This window comes from Scophthalmus maximus, chromosome 8 (assembly GCF_022379125.1).
Source record: "Scophthalmus maximus strain ysfricsl-2021 chromosome 8, ASM2237912v1, whole genome shotgun sequence".
Taxonomy (NCBI): domain Eukaryota; kingdom Metazoa; phylum Chordata; class Actinopteri; order Pleuronectiformes; family Scophthalmidae; genus Scophthalmus; species Scophthalmus maximus.
In genome coordinates, this window is record NC_061522.1 from 16,475,856 (window position 1) to 16,496,387 (window position 20,532).

At 47.2% G+C, this 20,532-nt stretch overlaps 1 protein-coding gene and 1 long non-coding RNA gene across 3 annotated transcripts in view; one reads left to right on the forward strand and one right to left on the reverse strand.

Annotated features, from left to right (window-relative positions):
• Window positions 1–2,422: 2,422 nt before the first annotated feature.
• The window catches only part of mxi1 (max interactor 1, dimerization protein), a 29,282-nt gene continuing 11,172 nt past the window's right edge, over window positions 2,423–20,532 (reverse strand). For both annotated transcript variants that reach the window (XM_035638382.2, XM_035638383.2), the window contains exons 4-6: window positions 7,389–7,503; window positions 5,719–5,917; window positions 2,423–5,211 (exon numbers count right to left, since the gene is read on the reverse strand). In XM_035638382.2, the coding sequence (XP_035494275.1) occupies window positions 5,048–5,211; window positions 5,719–5,917; window positions 7,389–7,503 (478 nt within the window). In that variant the 3' untranslated portion in view covers window positions 2,423–5,047. The remainder of the gene's footprint in view (window positions 5,212–5,718; window positions 5,918–7,388; window positions 7,504–20,532) is intronic.
• Window positions 13,081–15,128, forward strand: LOC118313116. Its single transcript, XR_004794381.2, has 3 exons — window positions 13,081–13,475; window positions 13,628–13,766; window positions 14,023–15,128. It is a non-coding gene; the product is annotated as an uncharacterized LOC118313116 (long non-coding RNA).

Consider the following 20,532-nt stretch of genomic DNA (forward strand, 5'->3'; position numbering starts at 1 on the left):
CCTTTTTTTTTTAAAATAAGATATTTGACAGGAACATTCTTAATTCAAAATCACCATACAAGCCTTTTCCCCGAACTTCCAGCCACATCCCACTGTTTTCATCAGCAGATGAAGTTTGTTTGAGTTGGGATTTTTTTCTTTCTTCTTCCAGTTTTCTGTCTATCTTTTTTATTTTTTTTATCATTATTTCGCAAAGTGCTATTTCAAAGGTCCAGCATGAACATCGAGGTTCAGAATTTGGGTCAAAGTTCGACCCAAATTCAAAAACTGAGTATAAATACATACTCTATATACACAAACACTGTACGTGAACTCATATGTAAAGTCTTAATGTATGGCCATCTTCTCTATCCATTCACTTATACTATGTTCTACCACAATGATTCCCCGAACCACTTTTGGTCTGTGATCATTTAAACTGCAGCCAAATGTTTTTCGTGCCTCTTTCTCATTTGTCCGTAAACTGAGAGCAGTTCAAGTTGATTCACGACTGCTCCTCATGTCATTTGATTTACAGGCCAGAGGAGATAATACTCGACAGATTTCAGAACGAATGTTGGATGAAGTGATAAACAAACTTTTCTTTAAACTCTGGGCCGTAGGAATCGTAGTTGTTTTTGGATACATCAGCATGTGGTATAAACAGTCCGCTCAAGTCGTTGCAGGTTTGAAAATCTTGTTGTTTTTTATTTTAAGTATTGCATCTCCAACTTACACGTCTAGAATCATTTATCAGAGTGCATGTTTCACAAAGGATGGCCACAGGTTCAGAACAACAGGACTCCTCCCCTCGCTTGGTTCGGCTCACTTCACCTCCTGGACCCGTTTCTATGCTCAAAGTCGAACCTCCTGAGAGACCGACGCCAGAACGGAGAGGGGTTCAAGGAAACGCCACCGGGACTTTTACTTTGCCGGGCTGGTACACGTCTAGTCAAGCTGCAAGAGTGGAACGCAACGCCCCCGGAGAGTATGACACCGACCTGAACCACGGGCAGGACTGTGGCTCTATCCCTGACCTTACACAGAGGTAAAAAATATAGCATTGTGATCGCCAGCTTATGAAGATATTCTATCGTTATGAATCTCCAGTGTTGCTAGAAACTCTTTATTAGACCACCCGCAGTTACCTGGGCTGATCCTAGACCGGTCGGCACTGAACTTGACAAGTCTTTCAACCTCAAATGCAAAATGATACCTGCAGTTTAACTCGTCTGTCTAGTTCTTATATCTCACACTGGACAGACTGGCATGACAGGGACTCCAGACGTCGGATATGTACCAAGTAGCAGGCAGGAAACTGAGATCAGTGCAGACTAGTCGTGGACCAGGAGCCATTTTGAGCACACGCACGCACGCGCGCGCGCACACAAAAGCACGCGCGCGCGCACACACACACACACACACACACGAGAGAGAGGACAGAGACCTGGCTTCTGTCAAAGTTTTTATAATCTGTTGTCATCCCGTTTTAGAATACAAGATCTGAGTCGTTCAACACAATGAGTGCCAGAGTTTTCACACACATTTTCTTCTGTGATAGATGGCCGACCCAACATTGTCCGATTTGTTCCAAGTGCCGTAAAAATACTTTGGAACCCAAAGCAGGTTAAAAGACAAGTGTCTGATTCCGCAGAAAGAGTGAATTTTTATTTGTCAAACATGGGACCTTTTGACCTGACAGCAATGCAGGTTCATAAAACCAACGTACGGAGAAGGAAACGGAAACAAAGAGGAGATGGAGGTTAATAACTTAAAGTGGGGCAGGATAAATGCAAACTGTCCCTCGGAGAGAGAGAGAGAGATCGAGAGAGAGAGGGATCGAGAGAGAGAGATCGAGAGAGAGAGGGATCGAGAGAGAGAGGGATCGAGAGAGAGAGGGATCGAGAGAGAGAGATCGAGAGAGAGAGGGATCGAGAGAGAGAGATCGAGAGAGAGAGGGAGAAAGAGAGAGAGATCGAGAGAGAGAGGGATCGAGAGAGAGAGATCGAGAGAGAGAGGGAGAAAGAGAGAGAGGGAGAAAGAGAGAGAGATCGAGAGAGAGAGGGATCGAGAGAGAGAGATCGAGAGAGAGAGGGATCGAGAGAGAGAGATCGAGAGAGAGAGGGAGAAAGAGAGAGAGATCGAGAGAGAGAGGGATCGAGAGAGAGAGATCGAGAGAGAGAGGGAGAAAGAGAGAGGACACTGAGGTGTTCCGAGGTGGTTTTGGCATTTGTCAGGGTTTGTTTTTTTTGGAGTGACCGAGCACCAGAAGTGGAGACTTTCTGATTCAGTGCCAAGTCCAACAACCTCAACGAGCTCCGCGGAGGGCTCACATGTCAAACTCTACACCTGGATGATGTCCTTCAGAGAAAACCGAAGGATTTGTTCTTCTTTCTTTTTTATTCTTTAAACCCTCTTGTATATGTAAGACACTTTTTTTTTCCAACTAAAACTAAAGTCTAATAGAGACTACAGTCCTCCGAATGGAGGAAAGTGGAGTGTTAGACCCCTTTTATTGTGTAGCAGCCGGCTCAATATTTGCCAGTAAAGTCTGGGCTATCAATACGCCTTGTGCAGAGAAAGCACCCCCCCCCCCCCCAGAACCCAAAACACCCGGACAGGCTTCTATCAGCAGGCTGGCCATGGAGGTTCAGCCATTTTGTCTCTGAGCCCATCCGTTTTTTTTAAAGGTCTGGATTCATCATCACAGGCATACAGCGAAAGAGGCGGGGAAGTCGGCTCCGGACGAGGCAGACGACTCAGGACAGGCGAGGCTCAGCACTAGGAGCAGCTTAGGGGCCAATTACATTTCAAGTGTCCATTGGAAAGAAAAAACAAAAAAATCAACAAAAAAAAAAAATTGGCTACATTTTCATCTTATTCCCTCCCACCCTCTGTACCCTCCCTCAAAGAAATTCCCCCAAAAATAATAATAACAACAATAACCCATAAAATATACAATTCTTAAAATAAGGAATGAGAAATGATCATCAACAGGAGTAAAATAAGACCGAACCAAAATAAGTTAACCCCCCCGGCCCCCCTCAATGCTTGTGTTCTTTGAGGGATTGAGAAATAAATATTCAAAGGGTGGCGCTGTGTGTTTTTTCTTCCAAACACAAAAAGGATTCAGGGGAACTGAGAGAGAAAAATTAAATTAAAGGGAACTGTGGTTGAAGTGCAATCCTTAATACCAGATGAGCTGGGATGGCGAACAGTGACATCATCATATAAACCATTTTCTTCTCCCTGCACTTCAGACGTTCCCTCCACAGATCGCCTGACCACCAGTGGAATGCCATATGCAGCTTTTTTTTTAATCTCCCATTCATGAACAGAAAAAAAAAAAAGAGTCTAATAAATAAAGAGGGCCTCGCATACTCTCCAACATTTAGTTCAACTGCGACGCTTCTCTCACAAAGTTGTTCTGTTGGGTTTGTTTTTTTCTTTCTTTGTCGTGTTGAAGAGGAACTCGTCTGTCCTCCTCTGGGGAGCAACACAACGGCTAACTTTCAAATGCCTCCGTCAATAAAACGGAACAAAATCAAAATAGTGTCCATGCCACATCCACTGCTGCTCTGTAGAGGACAAAATCTTTCCATACACTTGAATTTAAAGAGCACAATAAACACAGGTCAAACAGCAACAGAGGCAATAGTTATATCTGTGAGCTCTTTAAAAAACAAAACTATTTCTTAAAGTTTAATTTATTTAGTTATTTGTATGTACAAAGAAAAAACTAGAAATTTGCTTCTTTTTTTTGGACGGACACACAAAAGTGTCTTTAGAAGAAGAAGAGGGGGGAAAAACAGGAGGGAGTTCAAACTGATGGGACAAAAAAAAAACGACTACAAGAGTTATTGCTTGTTACTGCTGGAAAGAGGATGGGCTTCTGTTCCAAAGTTTGCTGTCGTTGTTTGGACTTTTTCTTTTCTTTTTACTTCTTGGTTTGTGCCGTTTCTATACACAGCTCTAAAGTAGGCAAGTGCAGGATGGCTTGTTGTAGCTGCTTTGTCGAGGGGAAATAAACCAAAACAAAAGAACACACACGCACACACACACACATACACATACACGCACACGCACACACACACACACACACACACACACACACAGTTACAATTTCCACTCTTTGAAAATGCACTGAAGCACCCACATTCGACAGGAATGTTTTTTTTTTCACCCTCCATTATTTTTTCGTGTGGTTGTTTCCCTCCATGCTTGGTTGGAAACAATCACGACAGACACGCTTGTGTTTGCTTTAAAAGCTTAGTGGTGTTGTATCTGATCTGCTTACCCGATGGGTTTGTTTCACAATAGCACCAATTCAAGTGTCCAAGCTTCTGCGGTGTTGAGCAGAGGTAATGAAAAAAAACAACAACAATAAGACAGGGGCTGGGAGGACGTCTTCATCGGGGACCGCGTTGTGTTGATATGGCAAAGTTCACCCACAGTGTCCTTTTAAAGTCCAGATCAGATGTGCTCCCGGTCATCCAGGCCCGACAGCAGAACATCATGGCGGGATACAAAGGATCAGCTCAACACACACAAGCACCAACAGGAGGGAGAACCGCACCGAAACTCGGAATTCTTTCAATGTTAGAGGGACTTAAGTGCATTTCGCATCGAATTGGGGATTGTGAATCTTTTAAAAAATCCAGACATTGATGAAATAAATAGTAAAAACCATTCATTTCAATTGCAGGATTTAAAAACGACGAGGATGTATAATTTTTCACGTCAACCAAGTCTCTGATCTCCCTTTAAAAGAAGAGACGAAGATCAAAACCAATTGTCAGTCTTACATCACTGTGTTTGGATCCCTGGTGTCTGTTTTTTTTTTTTTTGGTGGGGTGGGGGGGTACAAACTAAAAGGCTAGGAGCAGGAGAGGGGGGCACTGCTCAGCCATTAGCTGGGGCCCCGGGCGTTGTCTGAGGTGACTGGATTTTTGCATGTAGACATGGCTGGATGGATAAACAGACGGGAGGGCAGGTGGGTTTGGCAGGGAGGAGGAGGAGGAGGAGGTGGTGGTGGTGGTGGTGGTGGCGGCGGCGTCGGTGTGGGGCTCTAGGAGGAGAAGGCAAGTTTGACACTGCAGGAGGAGTAGCCCTCGTCACTGGCCATGCTCTGCAGGCTGCTGTGGTCGTCCAGGTCGCTGGTGCTGGCCGTGCTCACACTGTCCAGCTCTCCATGGGAGAACTCCGTGCTTTCCACGTCCACCTCGATCTCCTCTGTGGCCGACAGCAGACAGATGGGAACAGAGAGGACAGATCTATCAGTGACTGCTGAAAAACGTGTTCTGTGCAGTAAAACAATGGAATGCGGAGTAGTGGAAAGTACAGTAGTGTCAGGATGCTGGGGCGGCTTTCATGAGCTTGGGCCAATGAACAGACCAAGATCAACAGCGCTGTAGTCTTTATATTTATATTTCCAGCATCTGTGGAATCATTTCCAAGCTCATTCGTTGCTTCTGAGGTTTGGAAATCTTTAAAAGCTGCTACAGATATACAGAATACTGCCCAACAATATGGGCTTTAATACTTGGATGTCAGCTGACAAAAGTCGACTTTAACACCGACCGAGAAGCATTCGCATTTTAAACCTCTCTCTGAGAACTCGTGTTGATTATTTTCAGCGTTGGCTCCGACCAGTACGACCTCAGTGTTGTAAAATTAGCAGCGGGAAGATTTGCATTGGCCACCGTGGAAATCCCCTCCAAAGACTGCGGCCCTGCTCACCTTGCTCAGAGTCGGAGCGGTCGGAACAGAGGGTGGAGCCCACGCTGTCCATGCGTATCCTCTCGCCCTCTCCCGGGCCACTCTGGGCTGCAGCACCGCTGCCTCCCCTCAGCAGCTCCAGCTGCCGCTGGAGGTGCCTCTGCTCGCGCTCCAGAGACTCCAGCTGGTACTGGCTCTTCCTGTCCGCGTCTTCAAGTTTCTGACAGTGGAGAGAGAGAGAGAGAGAGAGAGAGAGAGAGAGAGGGGAGGTGAATTATTTGTAGCAGGGACCAGGGCGAGAGTAGAGTCTGTGGACACGTGAGAGTAGCCAGGCTAAAGATGAGGACAAAGGTGAGACAAAAAGAATATTTGGAGATGGAGGAGATGGAGGGACAGACTGTGAATGAAGATGGAGCAGATGAGAGTGAGGAAAGGCGAGCCGGAAGAACAGCGTACACAAGAAGGCTGCTGTACCGAGGAGATGGATGTTCCGCCTGTACAGAAATTCCTTTCCTATTTATAAAGGCTGTCAGAATAAAGACGTTCGGAAGCATCCGTTTTAAAACTTGCCGCGTCCACTCACGTCTTTGTCAACTTGCTACATGATTCTCCTCACCTGCCTTGTATACACCCCGTGGACTTCTCCACTCTCCGTTCACTTCTTGTGGCATTATAACAGAAGCGAGGGGCCGCGGACGCAGGCACTGATACAGCCGCGCTGCGCTCTAACCTTGTGGCCTTATGTCACGGCGACGGAGCAAAACAATAGGCCATCAATAAGCGATGAAGAGTCGAGTTGACAGCACAAGTGTAGAGTGGTGGCAGTAATATACAGAGCGTGTGTGTGTGTGTGTTTGTGTGTGTGTGTGTGTGTGTGTGTGTGTGTGTGTGTGTGTGTGTGTGTGTGGAGGCAACAACAATACCGGCTCTATGCTTCCCCGGTCTGTGACGAGAACGCACGCTACGCAGGACTTCTCACACGCAGCCTGCTCCGTCTCAGTCACATGCCCGTTGTTAGCGTGGACGGGAAAAGCATGAAGCTGATGTCTTAACACGTTATACGCTTCCCAGGATTGTCGGGCGGGGAAATGATCAACAGTGGCTGACGTTTGCATGCATGGTGCATTATTCATCAACGCATCCGCGGCACGTTGGACGTTTTTGCGTGGATTTATTCACTGAGGTACTCGCAGTTGAATTCAGAATTGTCGAAAAACAACAAAGCGCCGACAGACAAATCCTTCCATTACAGAGGCTCAACAATGCAGGTGTTGCCTGTATTCGATATATCCGTATTTTATTTATTTACGTGTTCATGTTCTAAAAAGATTCATACGGACTTGACTGAAAACATCTAGTCAATCAAAGCTGCAATAAACACACACACGGCAGTCAATAACCACAAAACGCCTCTGTAGAAACACAAATGAAAGACGCATTAACAGCGATCCAGGTGCAGGATAGTTGAATATGGCAACAAAGGTCGGAACAAATAAAATCTAAGCATGGGCTTATTTTTAGGCATGGGAGTATTTTTATTTTTTATTTGTATCAATATGTTATTACCTTGACTCGCCATTTAAGTAATGCATTTTTTTTTTCTTTGCTCAGTTTTGTTGCAAAATACTTTTTCCCCCCGATCTGTGGTTGATATTTTTGTTCAACCCTTCAACCAGGACCTTCTCCTTTACCTTTATGTGTGCTTTGGCTTTGTTGAGCAGGCCCAGGGTGGTGTGGCGGTTGCACTCGGGTCCCAGGGGGATGAGGGCCTTCAACCGCTCCAGACACAGCCTCAGGTGAGCTCGTCTGCAGAAAAGACCGTAAGAGAAAGAGGAAGAAACGGATGAGGACAACAGAAGAGAAGGGCTGAGGCCTGCACAGTCAAAACCTGAATTGCATTTCATCATCATGGGTAAGTGAGTCACTTTCCCTCAACTTGTCTTGTACAGGTAGTTTTAATCAATACCATCCAGTTTCAAACTTAAAAAATAAATAATTGTGTCCATTGCAACCTTTTCTCGAAGGCCTGAAAGCTCTTAAAGGAACAGTTCACCCAAAACCCTATTCAGGAACAGCTACTGCTGATGCTATCTTCATCTTCCCACATTCTGCGGTACGTCTCTCTATTACCTTGAACACATTTAACCGGCTAAATGCGGGTTTCGAGCTATTCACGACGTCGAGCCCGCCTTGAGCAAAAGCAACAAATATTGCAGCTGTTTTCCACAGCTGATGATTTCTAACCGGAGCATCTAATCGTGGATTTTTCGCTTTAAACAAATCTTCAGTTCACCGAGAGAACAGTGTACTGTCACCTTGGCGTGTGGTCTCATTAAGACACACAATCCCCAGCTTATAGTTCAACAGCACAGTGGGTTACATATGATTCATGTCTCATGTAAGACAGACGATACTTTAGCGTTTGCTGGTATTTGTTGCGCCCAGCTTTAGTTACTCTACTTGCCCTCATTACAAACAACATGTTTCAGCCAAGGGCGAAGGGCAGGGCAGAAATGTGTAAAGGCATTTCCTGGACCTTGCTTGTCTCGTACGCTTCATCATCCTGACAGTCCCTTATTCCGAACTATCTATCCTGCTAATGGCCCGAGTCGAGACGTAAAGAGAGATAATTGTGGCTATAACACAATCAGCGCTCCATTAGCAGGAGCTGCCCTTTCAGCCGGCCTGTAGGGAACGGTGGAGAAACATTAAGAGTCAGTGGAGCGACCCGGGCCTCAGGAACCAGCTCTGAGGGAGCCCCAAGGAGAGGAGCACGGGGGGGGGGGGGGGGGGGGGGAGGTTAAGCTATGCATGGGTGGTGCTGATAAGAACACGAGAGCAGCACAAGCCATTAAACCATTACAGTAAGCGTGAGTGTGTGTGTGTGTGTGTGTGTGTGTGTGCGCGCGCACACATGTGTGTGTACATGAACAAGATGAGTGCTGCATGTCTGGGGAGTGAAAGAAGAGGTGCCTTGATTCACACACACACACACACACACACACACACACACACACACACACACACACACACACACACACACACACACACACACACACACACACACACACACACACACACACACACACACACACACACACACACACACACACACACACACACACTTTCAGTTCAGAAGTTTGAATGATGACTATCAGTCTGGCTCAGGTCATCTGTCTGCGTAATCCGCTCTATTCATGGTAGAGAGCAGAGCCCACCTTTGTTTCTTATCTGTGATCACACACACACACACACACACACACACACACACACACACACACACACACACACACACACACACACACACACACACACACACACACACACACACACACACACACACACACACACACACACACACAGTCTCTCTCACACACACACACACACACACACACACACACACACACACACACACACACACACACACACACACACACACACACACACACACACACACACACACACACACACACACACACACACACACACACACACACACACACACACACGCGCACACACACACACACACGCGCACACACACCAGTTGACAATTAATCACACTGTACTCGTTCACAGCAGCCAGGGGGGTTAACAGACAGCTCCACCTGGGAGACGGTGTGGACGACACGGCTGAATATTTGTCTCCGCGATTACAAATCTGTCCATTTTGTTCAACGCTGTAATTAAGATTAGATCAAGATGCGGTCGTGTGGAAACAAGGCACCGAGTGTACGTTTTCCATACGACACTTTTCTAGTTATGTGGGCCGTGTACAAGGAATGTTTCAACATCGCTGATATGCCAATAAATTATTAATTGTGCAGCTGTGGCCGACGGGCTGACACAAATATAGTTCCACGTTGCTTAAAAGAACAAAAATACAATTGATCATGAATGTCCCATTTTTTTAGTTGTAAAGCTCGTGCACTCTATAAGGACATCCTGCCTGCTCTGTCTGGTTTCCTTAGTCATGGAATACATAGCATTTTTTTTTTCCCACACGTGGCCACGGACCGCCTGATGGAGACGGCGGTGAGGGCAGAGCAGGACACACTGGTCATGTATAGGCCTGCGTGTCTGTGCGTCTGGCCTGCCAGGCGTCAAGTTAACAAACTCCAGACACCGGAGACCACAATCTTCTCCCCCACACCCATCCAGATTAAAACAACCATCTCAGCAGACAACCTCAGATAACCTCCACTTACAACCACTCCTGTCCGTCTCCCGCCCGCCCTTCTCCCCCGCCACACTGACATGACGGATGTACCGAGGACGCGGCGGTGCGGCTGACCGCAGAGGCGGCTCCGCAGAGAGTATCGCCACATTTCTGACGGTGCCTTTGACCAAAACACCCCATTATGGTGCTTAGTGCTGAGACCTCTATTAGTGAGGCATAACTTGTCGGGCTGCTGAGTCACCACTTTTTGCCAAGTCAGTGGGAAACCACAAACACCCCTCCACACCCATGTGATGATGATGGTGGTGATGATGAAGGGCAGGGGGACAAGCAGTCTGCCATGCTCTCCCTCTCACAGCTACAGTATATTCAGTGTGATCTCCTCTCATGGCGAGCGAATGGCTTGCAGCATTCAGACACCCTCCCTTTGGCTCTTATCGATTGACAGACATGTGAGACGCCTGCGTGGCGTTTTTCCTAATCTCCTCTGTGGAGCACTCTGATAACCCCCAAAAAAGCATCGAAGGGAGCGGCGGAGGAACAGTGTGTACTACCGTGTAATGCGTGGCACTCGCACTGGACTGGACTGTCTGCTGAAGGGGAAAGTCGAACTGGAACTTTCATTCTCAGCCGGCAAGTATTTTCAAATGAACTCTCCGAGGAGAAAAAAATCTGCCAAATGTTTCCCCGGGAGGCGCGGGCGACTTCAGATAAAGCCGGAGACACGTTTATCATGTCCGTCTGCTGCAGCAGCACCGCTGCTATCTCACTGAGCAGCGAGTGATGTCAGACGCTGAGAGCTACCGGTGAGGCCACCAAGACAGGTACCTCAACCCCCGAAAGGGCTTGTTTATCATGTAGACCCAAGGCTAAGGAGCTTAAGCCATTCGCAGCTTACAATATGAGCGGCGGCTCATGACCATAAATACCTGCGAGCTGCGGCCAGAGTCTCTCTTTGCCTCCGCCCTCTCTGTAGCCACGTGACGCAGCAGGCGGTTACGGAACCTACTTCTCCCCCCTAAGTTCTTGGAAAAGACCTAGTGGTGCTTAAACAGCCATGGATTTACTGCGCAGCAGCCCTCGTAACTTCTCAGTGCTCAGCTGCCAGGACTGGTAGAGTAAACCTGGTTAGAGGGCGTCACATCGCGTCGGGATCACAGGCACGATCAACAGGTTGGCGTGGCAGGCATGTGGCGTCGTTTTCGTCGAAGGTTAAACAGCTCTGCCAGCGAAGGCTTGCTTAGAGAGGCCAAAATTTGATCCTAAAATGAGGTGTGGTCAGGTGGTTTTGCGCGACATCCTGTTCATGGACTTGCTTTTATATTGTTCGGTACAATTATGTCTTTGATTCGCCACTCAAACTAACTCAAACACAAAGCTCGGTTATCTTTTGTCTGACCTACAGAGATGAATATGAGCAATGTCCTGACATTAGCCGTGGGCAGTTGAAATTGATTTTTACATGATTGACCAACAAAACCCTGGTCTGAAATCAGTGCCGCAGAACTTCATTGTCATTTTAAGGGCAAGGTGTCATGATAGTTACATGCACCTACATAGGCTGCAGTTGAACAATGAATGCAAAACACACACACACACACACACACACAAAACAAGACCAACTGCTACTGCACGATGACCAACAGTTATGGTGAAAAATGGTTGTTAAGGGGGAAAAAAGGGACAAAGGATGAAATGTAATCAGATCTGTAATGCAGACCAACAGCAACGAGTGCGATCAGTTTCTATTTCATATTGTCTGCGTTTCATGAACGGCACGGCGATCTGTGCTTTGCCTCAAATGGTTGAACTCTCCATCTGTGCCATATTACATAACACGTGGTTATGTTGCTACCAGGACCAGTGCTCCAAACTGTCACGCACAGCAGGGACATTAAATCCCTCACTGACAACAAGACAACACGGGCAGAGTGGAGCTGCCATGTTTTTTTGGTCTCACTCAGCAGAGGGAGCATCTGGCACTATAAGCGAACACAATAGCATCTTTCATTTGGTAGTTGTTGATTTCGCTGTATTATGGGTATATGCCTCAGCAAGCAGCTGCTTTTGAAAATGCCTCGCTCTCCTCTGGCCGTGAGCCACTGAGCTCCCCCGGACTTTAATGCAGATTGATTTATAATGCCACTGGCTATGGAAAGGAAACCACATTTAATGCGGCTGCTGATCCCCCGCGGGTTCACTGGAGTCACCTGAAACTCAAAGAATCAACTTGCACAGTCGTGCATCTGCTGTGGGTTTGGAAACGACGATTTTGAAATGTATTGGGGGAAACAACTGCTCTCGTGGACTAAATTGAACCATCTTAAACTTCACCTTTGCTATAGCACTAAATCTGAATGTGTTTGTATATTCAAAAAAATAACAAAAATCACAGTATCTGAAATGAAGCTTCCTCTTCCTGCACTCCACCGTGATCACTGCCCCTTGTTGGCCTCTGCAGGTGATTCATGGAAGTGTAAACAGGAGATCCTCTCTGGTTCCTTCTTACCGCCAGGAGAAGAACATGTTTACAATGTTAATTTCATCCATATTGCATAACCGACAAAAAGAGTGAAGATTCAGGCGAGCAATATCCCCCAACACAGTACCCGTATGTACACACTCCTATCCTAGAGGCAGGACTTGCAGGTTCACCACGGACACAGGCAGCCTTCCCTTTCCTCCTGAGACAATGGGGCACTTCCACTCTTACCAATGTGTGTGTGTGTGTGTGTGTGTGTGTGTGTGTGTGTGTGTGTGTGTGTGTGTGTGTGTGTGTCTCTTCCATGTGTCTGTGTTCCTGTGGCTTGTGTTCCTGATGGGCCCCAGATGGGTTCGCAGGCAGCCAGCTCTGCCTTTTGGCTTTGACATGTGAGCCAGCAGCCAGTCGGCCCCGGGTCACTGCACCACACCTTTCCTCCTCACCCACCCTCCTCTGTCATCTGGACTCCCTGTGAACCACGCGAGCACACACGCTTTACCTTTTTTTCTCAAATACGATGACGTTCTGTTCTTCCCCACTTGCTTGGGTGCAATGCGAGTACAAATACAAAGCGTTGCCTTGTTTTGTAAGGTTAGCTAAGACTGCAACACGGGTAGGCCAGTTAAAATTGTGACAGGCCATTGTTTCTATACTGAAAAGAAATTATAAATCCTGCTGTACTTTTCTGCACTGCTCTCCATCCCTCTCTTGTTGCTGTAATGCGACAAACTGCCTCCAAAGTAACCGAGGCACTTTGAACCAACACACGTCAGACACCTCTCGTCAGCACCGCCCGAACAATGGCTCTGCAATATCCCCCTTCGTCCTTGTCACAGACGTGCAGCCTCACACGTAGACTGCATGTGCCTTTGGCCACACTGAAGGGCGAACACACTGCAATATACAGACGCAGACGTGTTCTGATATGTGATATATATAGATATATCTGCATTAACGGACAGCTTAAAGACAAAAAAAACTTTTAAAATTGTATCAGTGTGCCAGGAACAACGTGCAACACGCTGCAATTTCAGCATCGTCGAGACGGCGAGAGCAATCACTGCTGTAGAGTTCGGAGAACAGTCCAGTGACTCTGGAGAGGAGTTTGGAGACAGACGTGTGAGTACAGTGTGAGCAGAAAAGTAAAGCCCACTAGAACAGACACAGGCAGCTTCAGTCCTTTCATTTAATTTGTTAAAATACCAACACGAGGGTCGTGTCTTTTAAGGTGATACATTTTTGCACAGGAATCTTTTTTGGGACACTTGCAGGCGCTTCACCTGTATTTCCACCGCACGAGCCTTGTTCCAGTTTTTCAGATGGGAAACAAAGGATGTTGTCGGGATAACTGTGTTGTTGACCTAAGCCGATTGGTCAGACACAAGCCTCCGGAGTGATCCGTGTCAATCTGTAAGTGAGAACTCGCTGTGTGTATATTAGAACTCGGGTTTGGGACTTCCTTTGCTTTGGTGCTAATTGTCAAAAAAAGAGGAAAAAAGGAGTGCTCACATTTCCTATGGGTAGGGAGTGTTGAACGGAGAGGGGTGGTGAGCAGACACATGTCCTTTGTGTGGAACAAAAAGTAAATGATGATAACAGAACACCTGGGTCTTAAGAGGGATGTGGACCGAACAGTGTTTTTTTCTCTTCTCCTTATTCCTTTCAGGAAACCAAAGCGGCTGAAAACAGCACTGACAAAGCAACCCCAGTCCTCTGGAACCAACACCATTAGTCCATGCTGGAGCGGTGGGGGGAGAAGAAAAAAATTTGCTGCCCTAGATTCCGAACTTGTGGATACGTAAATAATGGATAACTTCTCATGCCATCCAAGATGTCTGACATAATTACTGAACGTGCTCTTAAAGGGAAGGGTCAGATTCCCAGCCCAGATACCAGTTGAAACACTTCGCTTTGGCAAATCCCCGCTCTCTCGAACCCATTTAACACACACACACACACACACACACACACACACACACACACACACACACACACACACACACACACACACACACACACACACACACACACACACACACACACACACACACACACACACACACACACACACACACACACACACACACACACACACACACACACAATTTGACCTACTTCTGATATAGTATGTGTGGTGGGAGAGGAAATCTGACCCTTCACCCACTTATTACACTAATCACACATCACCAATGATCGTCTCAGTGGTAAAGTTCCTGAACTGACATGCAAAAGGAAAATGAAGACATCATTACACAGCGACTTGACTTTATGAGGGATTTCACTTGTTCTCTTCCCTGCTTTACTCCCTCTCCGGTGTCGAGGCTCATTTAAGGCAGCCATGAATCACGACTACCGGTGATGTCAAAGATTATTAGAGTAATTTGAGTATTTTGTAATTCAAAGCCTCATTTATATCAGATTAAGCCATCTCCATTGAGCACTACGCCAACTCAAGGGCAAATTAATTTGAGGAGAAGAGCAATTAAATCAAAACCAAGCGTGTGAGCGCAGATGTGTGTGTTTTGTTTCCTCTTTTTGTGCTTTGAGTATTATTTTCCCTATATCATTAATTCCATGGTTAAAAATAGACAACGTGAAATTTAAAGCCAGCTGGTGGTCCACAGCAGTCGCACGGTCGAATCACTTGGAGGGCTTTATTCTCCAACATTGTAAACGGTGAAACGACATGTGAACATGTGGTGCGCCGATCCACGCACTGCATATGGTGACATGTAATATACATGGGGAGGGGCAGGGCTCGAGCCACATGGCTGCCGATATACATTTGTCACCCCACGATGCTTTGCTGTGGCTGTAGGAACCCATTCAAAAACTCTGGACCACCTTCAGTTGCACAACATCATAAAATGACGTCGCTGCACTGGGCAAGTTACGGGAGAGCGTGAACCTACCTGAAACAAACAGAAAAACTGTGTGCCCTATGAGTTACATTACAACCACAGGAAATACAATGGCCCTCAGTGTTTTCTCACTACCTTTGTTTGCTGGTCCGCTTGGCTAAAACAAAGAGCAGGGTTGTGTTTTTCTGCGAAAGATGCCCCTTCTAGGATTCTCTTGGCGGGGGGTGGGAAGGGGGTCGGTCATTCTCTCTCACCCTCCCTCTCTCACATGACTGCTGCCGGGTTGCAGTCAAGGTCACATGGTCACCCACACAGACAGTGGCACCTGACTGAATGGGTTGTTTTTAAAAAAAAAAATATATATATATAGGGGAAACTACCACTCACTAGGTCGACTACTGGAACGGTCATCAGAGAGCCTGTATCCTGACGGAGGCCGCTTTATGTGCTTTAACCGACTACAGCTTTATCATCTGAGCTATAGATGGATGGTTGGTGAAATGACACGTGCAGATGGAGACGAGCTTAAATGTGGACAGGGTCTGGATTTGGATGTGGAAATCATTATTCTGGGCTGCATTATTCCTTCCATGTGGAAGATTTACGCTGGTGATTTGTGATTTGACAGATGGCTCGTGGGCGGCACATGATGTGTGACTCGTTCTGGAGTCATTGATACCTTGACAATGCGCCGGCTCGCGCCGCTGACTCTCAAGACCTATGGAACTTGAAGACTTTAAAGGACATCCTCGTCACCGAGGCAACTGGAAAAACAAATACGAGAGGTGTATGCTGAAAGTTCTGTCTCGCCTGACGGTGACGAGTGACTCGGTCCGTCACATTTTGTGCACACGCATACACAAGATTAGAGCAATCTTTGCCCTGCAGCAACTGTAGGCACTCTCTTTTTTCTTTTTTTTTCCCCTGACAGACTGATGATTCCCTCCCCTCTTTTATGAAACACAGACAGATGGGATAGATGCAGCAAGAGTCAGAGCAACATAGAGAGGGGGAGAGATGTGGAGAGTGGGGGAGGGAGGGGGAGTGTTCTGCCTGTGTAATCTGCCCAGAAACTAGCCACGGGCATAAAAACCAGAGCCAATCTGTCAGGAGTTCCACCGGGTTAAGCGACAGAAACGACAAAAATCCAGTCTCTTCATTTCAACTTCCCCCGTTCGAATGTGATATGTATATCTAAAATGAAAGACGGACATGCTTTGTGTTGAGCACATTCGTGCAAAATGTCACGAGTGCATGTATTTTGCTCACGGGTGCACCAGGAGAAATTTAACCCCCAACCCTTAAAGATTAAGAGGCGTCCTCTCTGCTCATGGAGCTCGACAGGACAGAGGACTGAGAGAACTGAGCCAGTAACAGTCGACTCTTGGCCTGTTTTAACAGTGTCAACTCTAAGTTACTGAAAAGTTACATTCATCTCGGGTTAGTCCGTCATCTAACCGACAGTGAACATGAACACAACTTTTTGTGAAATGTACAGATCCTATGACGATGCACTCTGGGAAAAGAAAATTCTCTCGCTCGCCTTCTGTATAACGGGTCCGAAGCTGTTCAACCATCCGCTGAGGATTTTACTACACTGACAGTCAATTGTTAAATCTAACAACAGGGGCTGGGGACTGGGGGAAAGGCTCCTCGCTCTCCTACACACAGGGAATGCTTTCTGTTCTGAGGGATTAGGCAATTATTAGTAAACCTTGGGATTCCATGGGACCGGTGCTGAATGATGACCTGTATTCTAGATGGCCTGGCGCAAAAATGAAGGGGTAAAAAAAAAGGAGAAAAAAAAGGCAATAATGCATGGGGATGGGTGATTGGGAATGGGACTTTGATATCTCTGAGCGTTTAGGGAGTTGTGACCTCAATCCCAAAAGAGATTGAGTGTGGGAGGGGGAGAGCGTCTTTCCGACTGGCAGTAAAGCTCAGTGTAAAAACTGCATATGGATTCAGGGCTGAACTCGCACTGGAAACTGGGGGCAAAAAAATGCAAATGGGAGATGAAAAATCAATGTGGGCAGAACCCCACCCTGCTGAAACCAGTCTCGTGGACAAAAAAAGTGCAAGGTAAAAACGGTGAAACACAGCTGATTCCTGTGCAGACAGCTACCGTTGTCACGCGAAAAACCCCAACGCACAGCATCCGTCATGACGCAAAGCAAGAGGGAGGGATGACGGACGGATGGGGACCAAGTGGAAACGGAGGATGGTTGCACTCGCTGTACGGCAGGGCCGAGAGACTCTGGGGCTGAGACCCAGCACTAACACACAGATTAGTTCACACGTGCACACTGCCCTTTAATCTGCTCCACTGACACAGGTCGGAAGAGAGAGCATGAAGAAGGAGGAGAGAAACAAATATGTGAGTTCACGAGATGATGAGATGAAGGACGGAGGGCGTGAGTTTAGGCGGCGCGCTGCACAACATTCACGTCAAACAAGTCACGTGATTAATACACTTGTCTTTGGAAAACGACACGTTCAGATCATGAACAAAATGGAAAATGTTGGCGTGCGTTTGTGTTCCTACGGGTGGTAGGGGGCTGCCTTGTGAGACCGCATCCTCTTCGCAGTATGGAGGGTGGGGGGCAGGCGTCTGATCCAAAAGGCTCTACATCAGCCCTCTGATGCACAAACACACATTCACGTGTTCGAAAGCACAGATGCTCTCACACACACTTTCTCCCTCGCCCGGGTTAAACACCACGAGTCTCGTTAAGTGACTTAGCCCAGTTGGCGTGTAGGTCGCTCCACCGGGGTTAGACCCCAGTTCTTCACACGTAATGACAATCAGCGTATGCTCTTTTAGATGATGAGTAAGAATGTGAGTTGGCTGAAGCGGGAGTAAGGGGTGGGGGCTCCTGCCTGCTGCCGTTTCATCGCACTGCTGTCATTGGTGGAAATAAAGAACCGCTGTGATTGGTCACACACCAGCGGTGTTTCCCCCTTTTTCCCCAGCTGTACGGCTAAAAATAGAAGCCACAGTCAGATTTAGCCTAATTGAGTCTGTCTTGCGTCTTCAACAAGCAAACTCTCTCTCTCTCTCTCTCTCTCTCTCTCTCTCTCTCTCTCTCTCTCTCTCTCTCTCTCTCTCTCTCTCTCTCTCTCTCTCTCTCTCTCTCTCTCTCTCTCTCTCTCTCTCTCTCTCTCTCTCTCTCTCTCTCTCTCTCTCTCTCTCTCTCTCTCTCTCTCTCTCTCTCTCTCTCTCTCCTTTAGGTGCAGATTAAGTTAGTTCAGCTGCTAACATGACATGCTGCTCCAGGAAGGAGGAAGCAAAACAGACGCAGTTCTTCCTGGAACAGCATGTAACTGCAGCCTCGTCCAACTGGGCCAAAGTGGGCTTATCAACGAGCCCGGAACAGTGTCGTTAATGGCACAGGTTGAACAACACACTGTGTGGGAGGAACTGAACACTTTGCACGATGTTGCAGTACAGCCCCGAACACACAGTCCCTGCTTCAAGATGATTCATTTGAACACCTACAAGCGAATCAATTTCAGTGAAAATGGTCCTATACGAGTCAGACAGAATTAAAAACCAGCCCCGGGTCAGACAGCCCGGGCTCGAACCTGCTGACTAAGCCCGTATGCCTGTCAAGGCCGCATTCCGCTTGGTTACACTGTCCTTTCGCAGAACGCTGCGCAGGATAAGGGCACAACAAGAGGGCGCCAAGATAAAAGACGAGTCGTGGCTCATTAGAGCGAAATGAGACGAGAGCGATGGGTGAGCGTTCAAGTGCCGACATCCGGCCCCCCTGGGCGAGGCCTTCTTAACACCTGTCTACAGAACATCTGTGTGGGACCGGAGGATGTGACGCAAAAGACTGGTCCGCAGTCCTCACATCAGAGCTCTCACTTCACACTCATCAAGAAACCGTTCCCATTATCAAATTATGTCGCATTTGATACTGAGATTACAGCAAAGAGACACAGATTAGTTGTGGATAACAATAAATTAGATACGCCATGATGCTACTCCATATAGCGAATCCATGAAAAATTGCTTTTAACAATGCTTTGGCCCCTCGTTTCATGATGCTGGTATTTTCTCTCAGTTTGGCCTATCAGTAAATTAGAACGCCTGGTCTATTTCATTCTCTTCTGCTTATCTTTAGGCCTGTGAATTGTTTTTTGCCTTTTAAAGGCATGTTGCTCTCTTAACAATCTATGTGACTGGCCCACTGGGAGTGGCATCTAAGAATACTTACTGTCAGAAACCTGGAGTGGACGGGGGGAATAATACGGCAAATCAATGAAGGGTAATTTACTGCTCTCCACCTCCACTAAGAGATGCACACCCACATGACACAATGGAAAACACAAGCACCTTGTCTTATGTACGGCAGTTGTCCTATGTGCATGTGAATATGTGCAACTCCGGTTTGAGCACTGGCACTTTTAAGAGTGCAGAAGTGCACAGCAAAAACAAGGACGACGTCTAAACACGGCGACGATTCGTCACCGCCTCAATGTTTGTGGTGGCTGGTGCGAAAATCCCATCCTCAATAAGGCCTCATGTCCGACTGTGCACACACACACACACACACACACACACACACACACACACATACACACACCACACACACCACACACACACACACACACACACACACACACACACACACACACACACACACACACACACACACACACACACACACACACACACACACACACACACACACACACACACACAGACACAGAGGGACTGTGGGTCAGGCTTGCGTGCTGCTCAAGACATCCCTTAGTCAGGTGTGTTTGACCTATCCCTCGGCTCATCCCATCAGCCTGTCAATTACGTCCTCGTACTCTGACACTGTCGTTATCTAAGCCAAAGCCAAGCTAGTTTATTAAGGACTTGCACCGGGTGGCCTGAAGAAGAGGGAGGGGGCTGGGAGGTGGTGGGGTTGCTGGGGGGCTGAGGGGCAGCACGTGTGCGTGCTCTAGCTGTGCTCACCAGACCAAAGATCAAGTCCCTTAAGCTGCTTTTCTGAGCCAAGGAAAAGCTTACAAGTCGTCACGTTGATCAGAACAAATGGTCCCAGTTATAGAGCCTGCAGCAGAGCCTGAGAATAGGCTGCACTCAGTTTGGCGGACAACAGAAAAGCCCGGTGAAGCGGTTTGGCTTTCTTCAAGGAGCCTCGGCACAGCGAGGCAAAGTGTAGCCCAGGCTTATTCATGTTCGACTGTGCATTCGACCCCAATGCCGGAACAACGGGAGTGAGTTTATAGCCCACTGGTTTTGAAAGAATAGAAAAGATATGGACAGAGTTCCAACAGAGATATGTACCATTTGGATA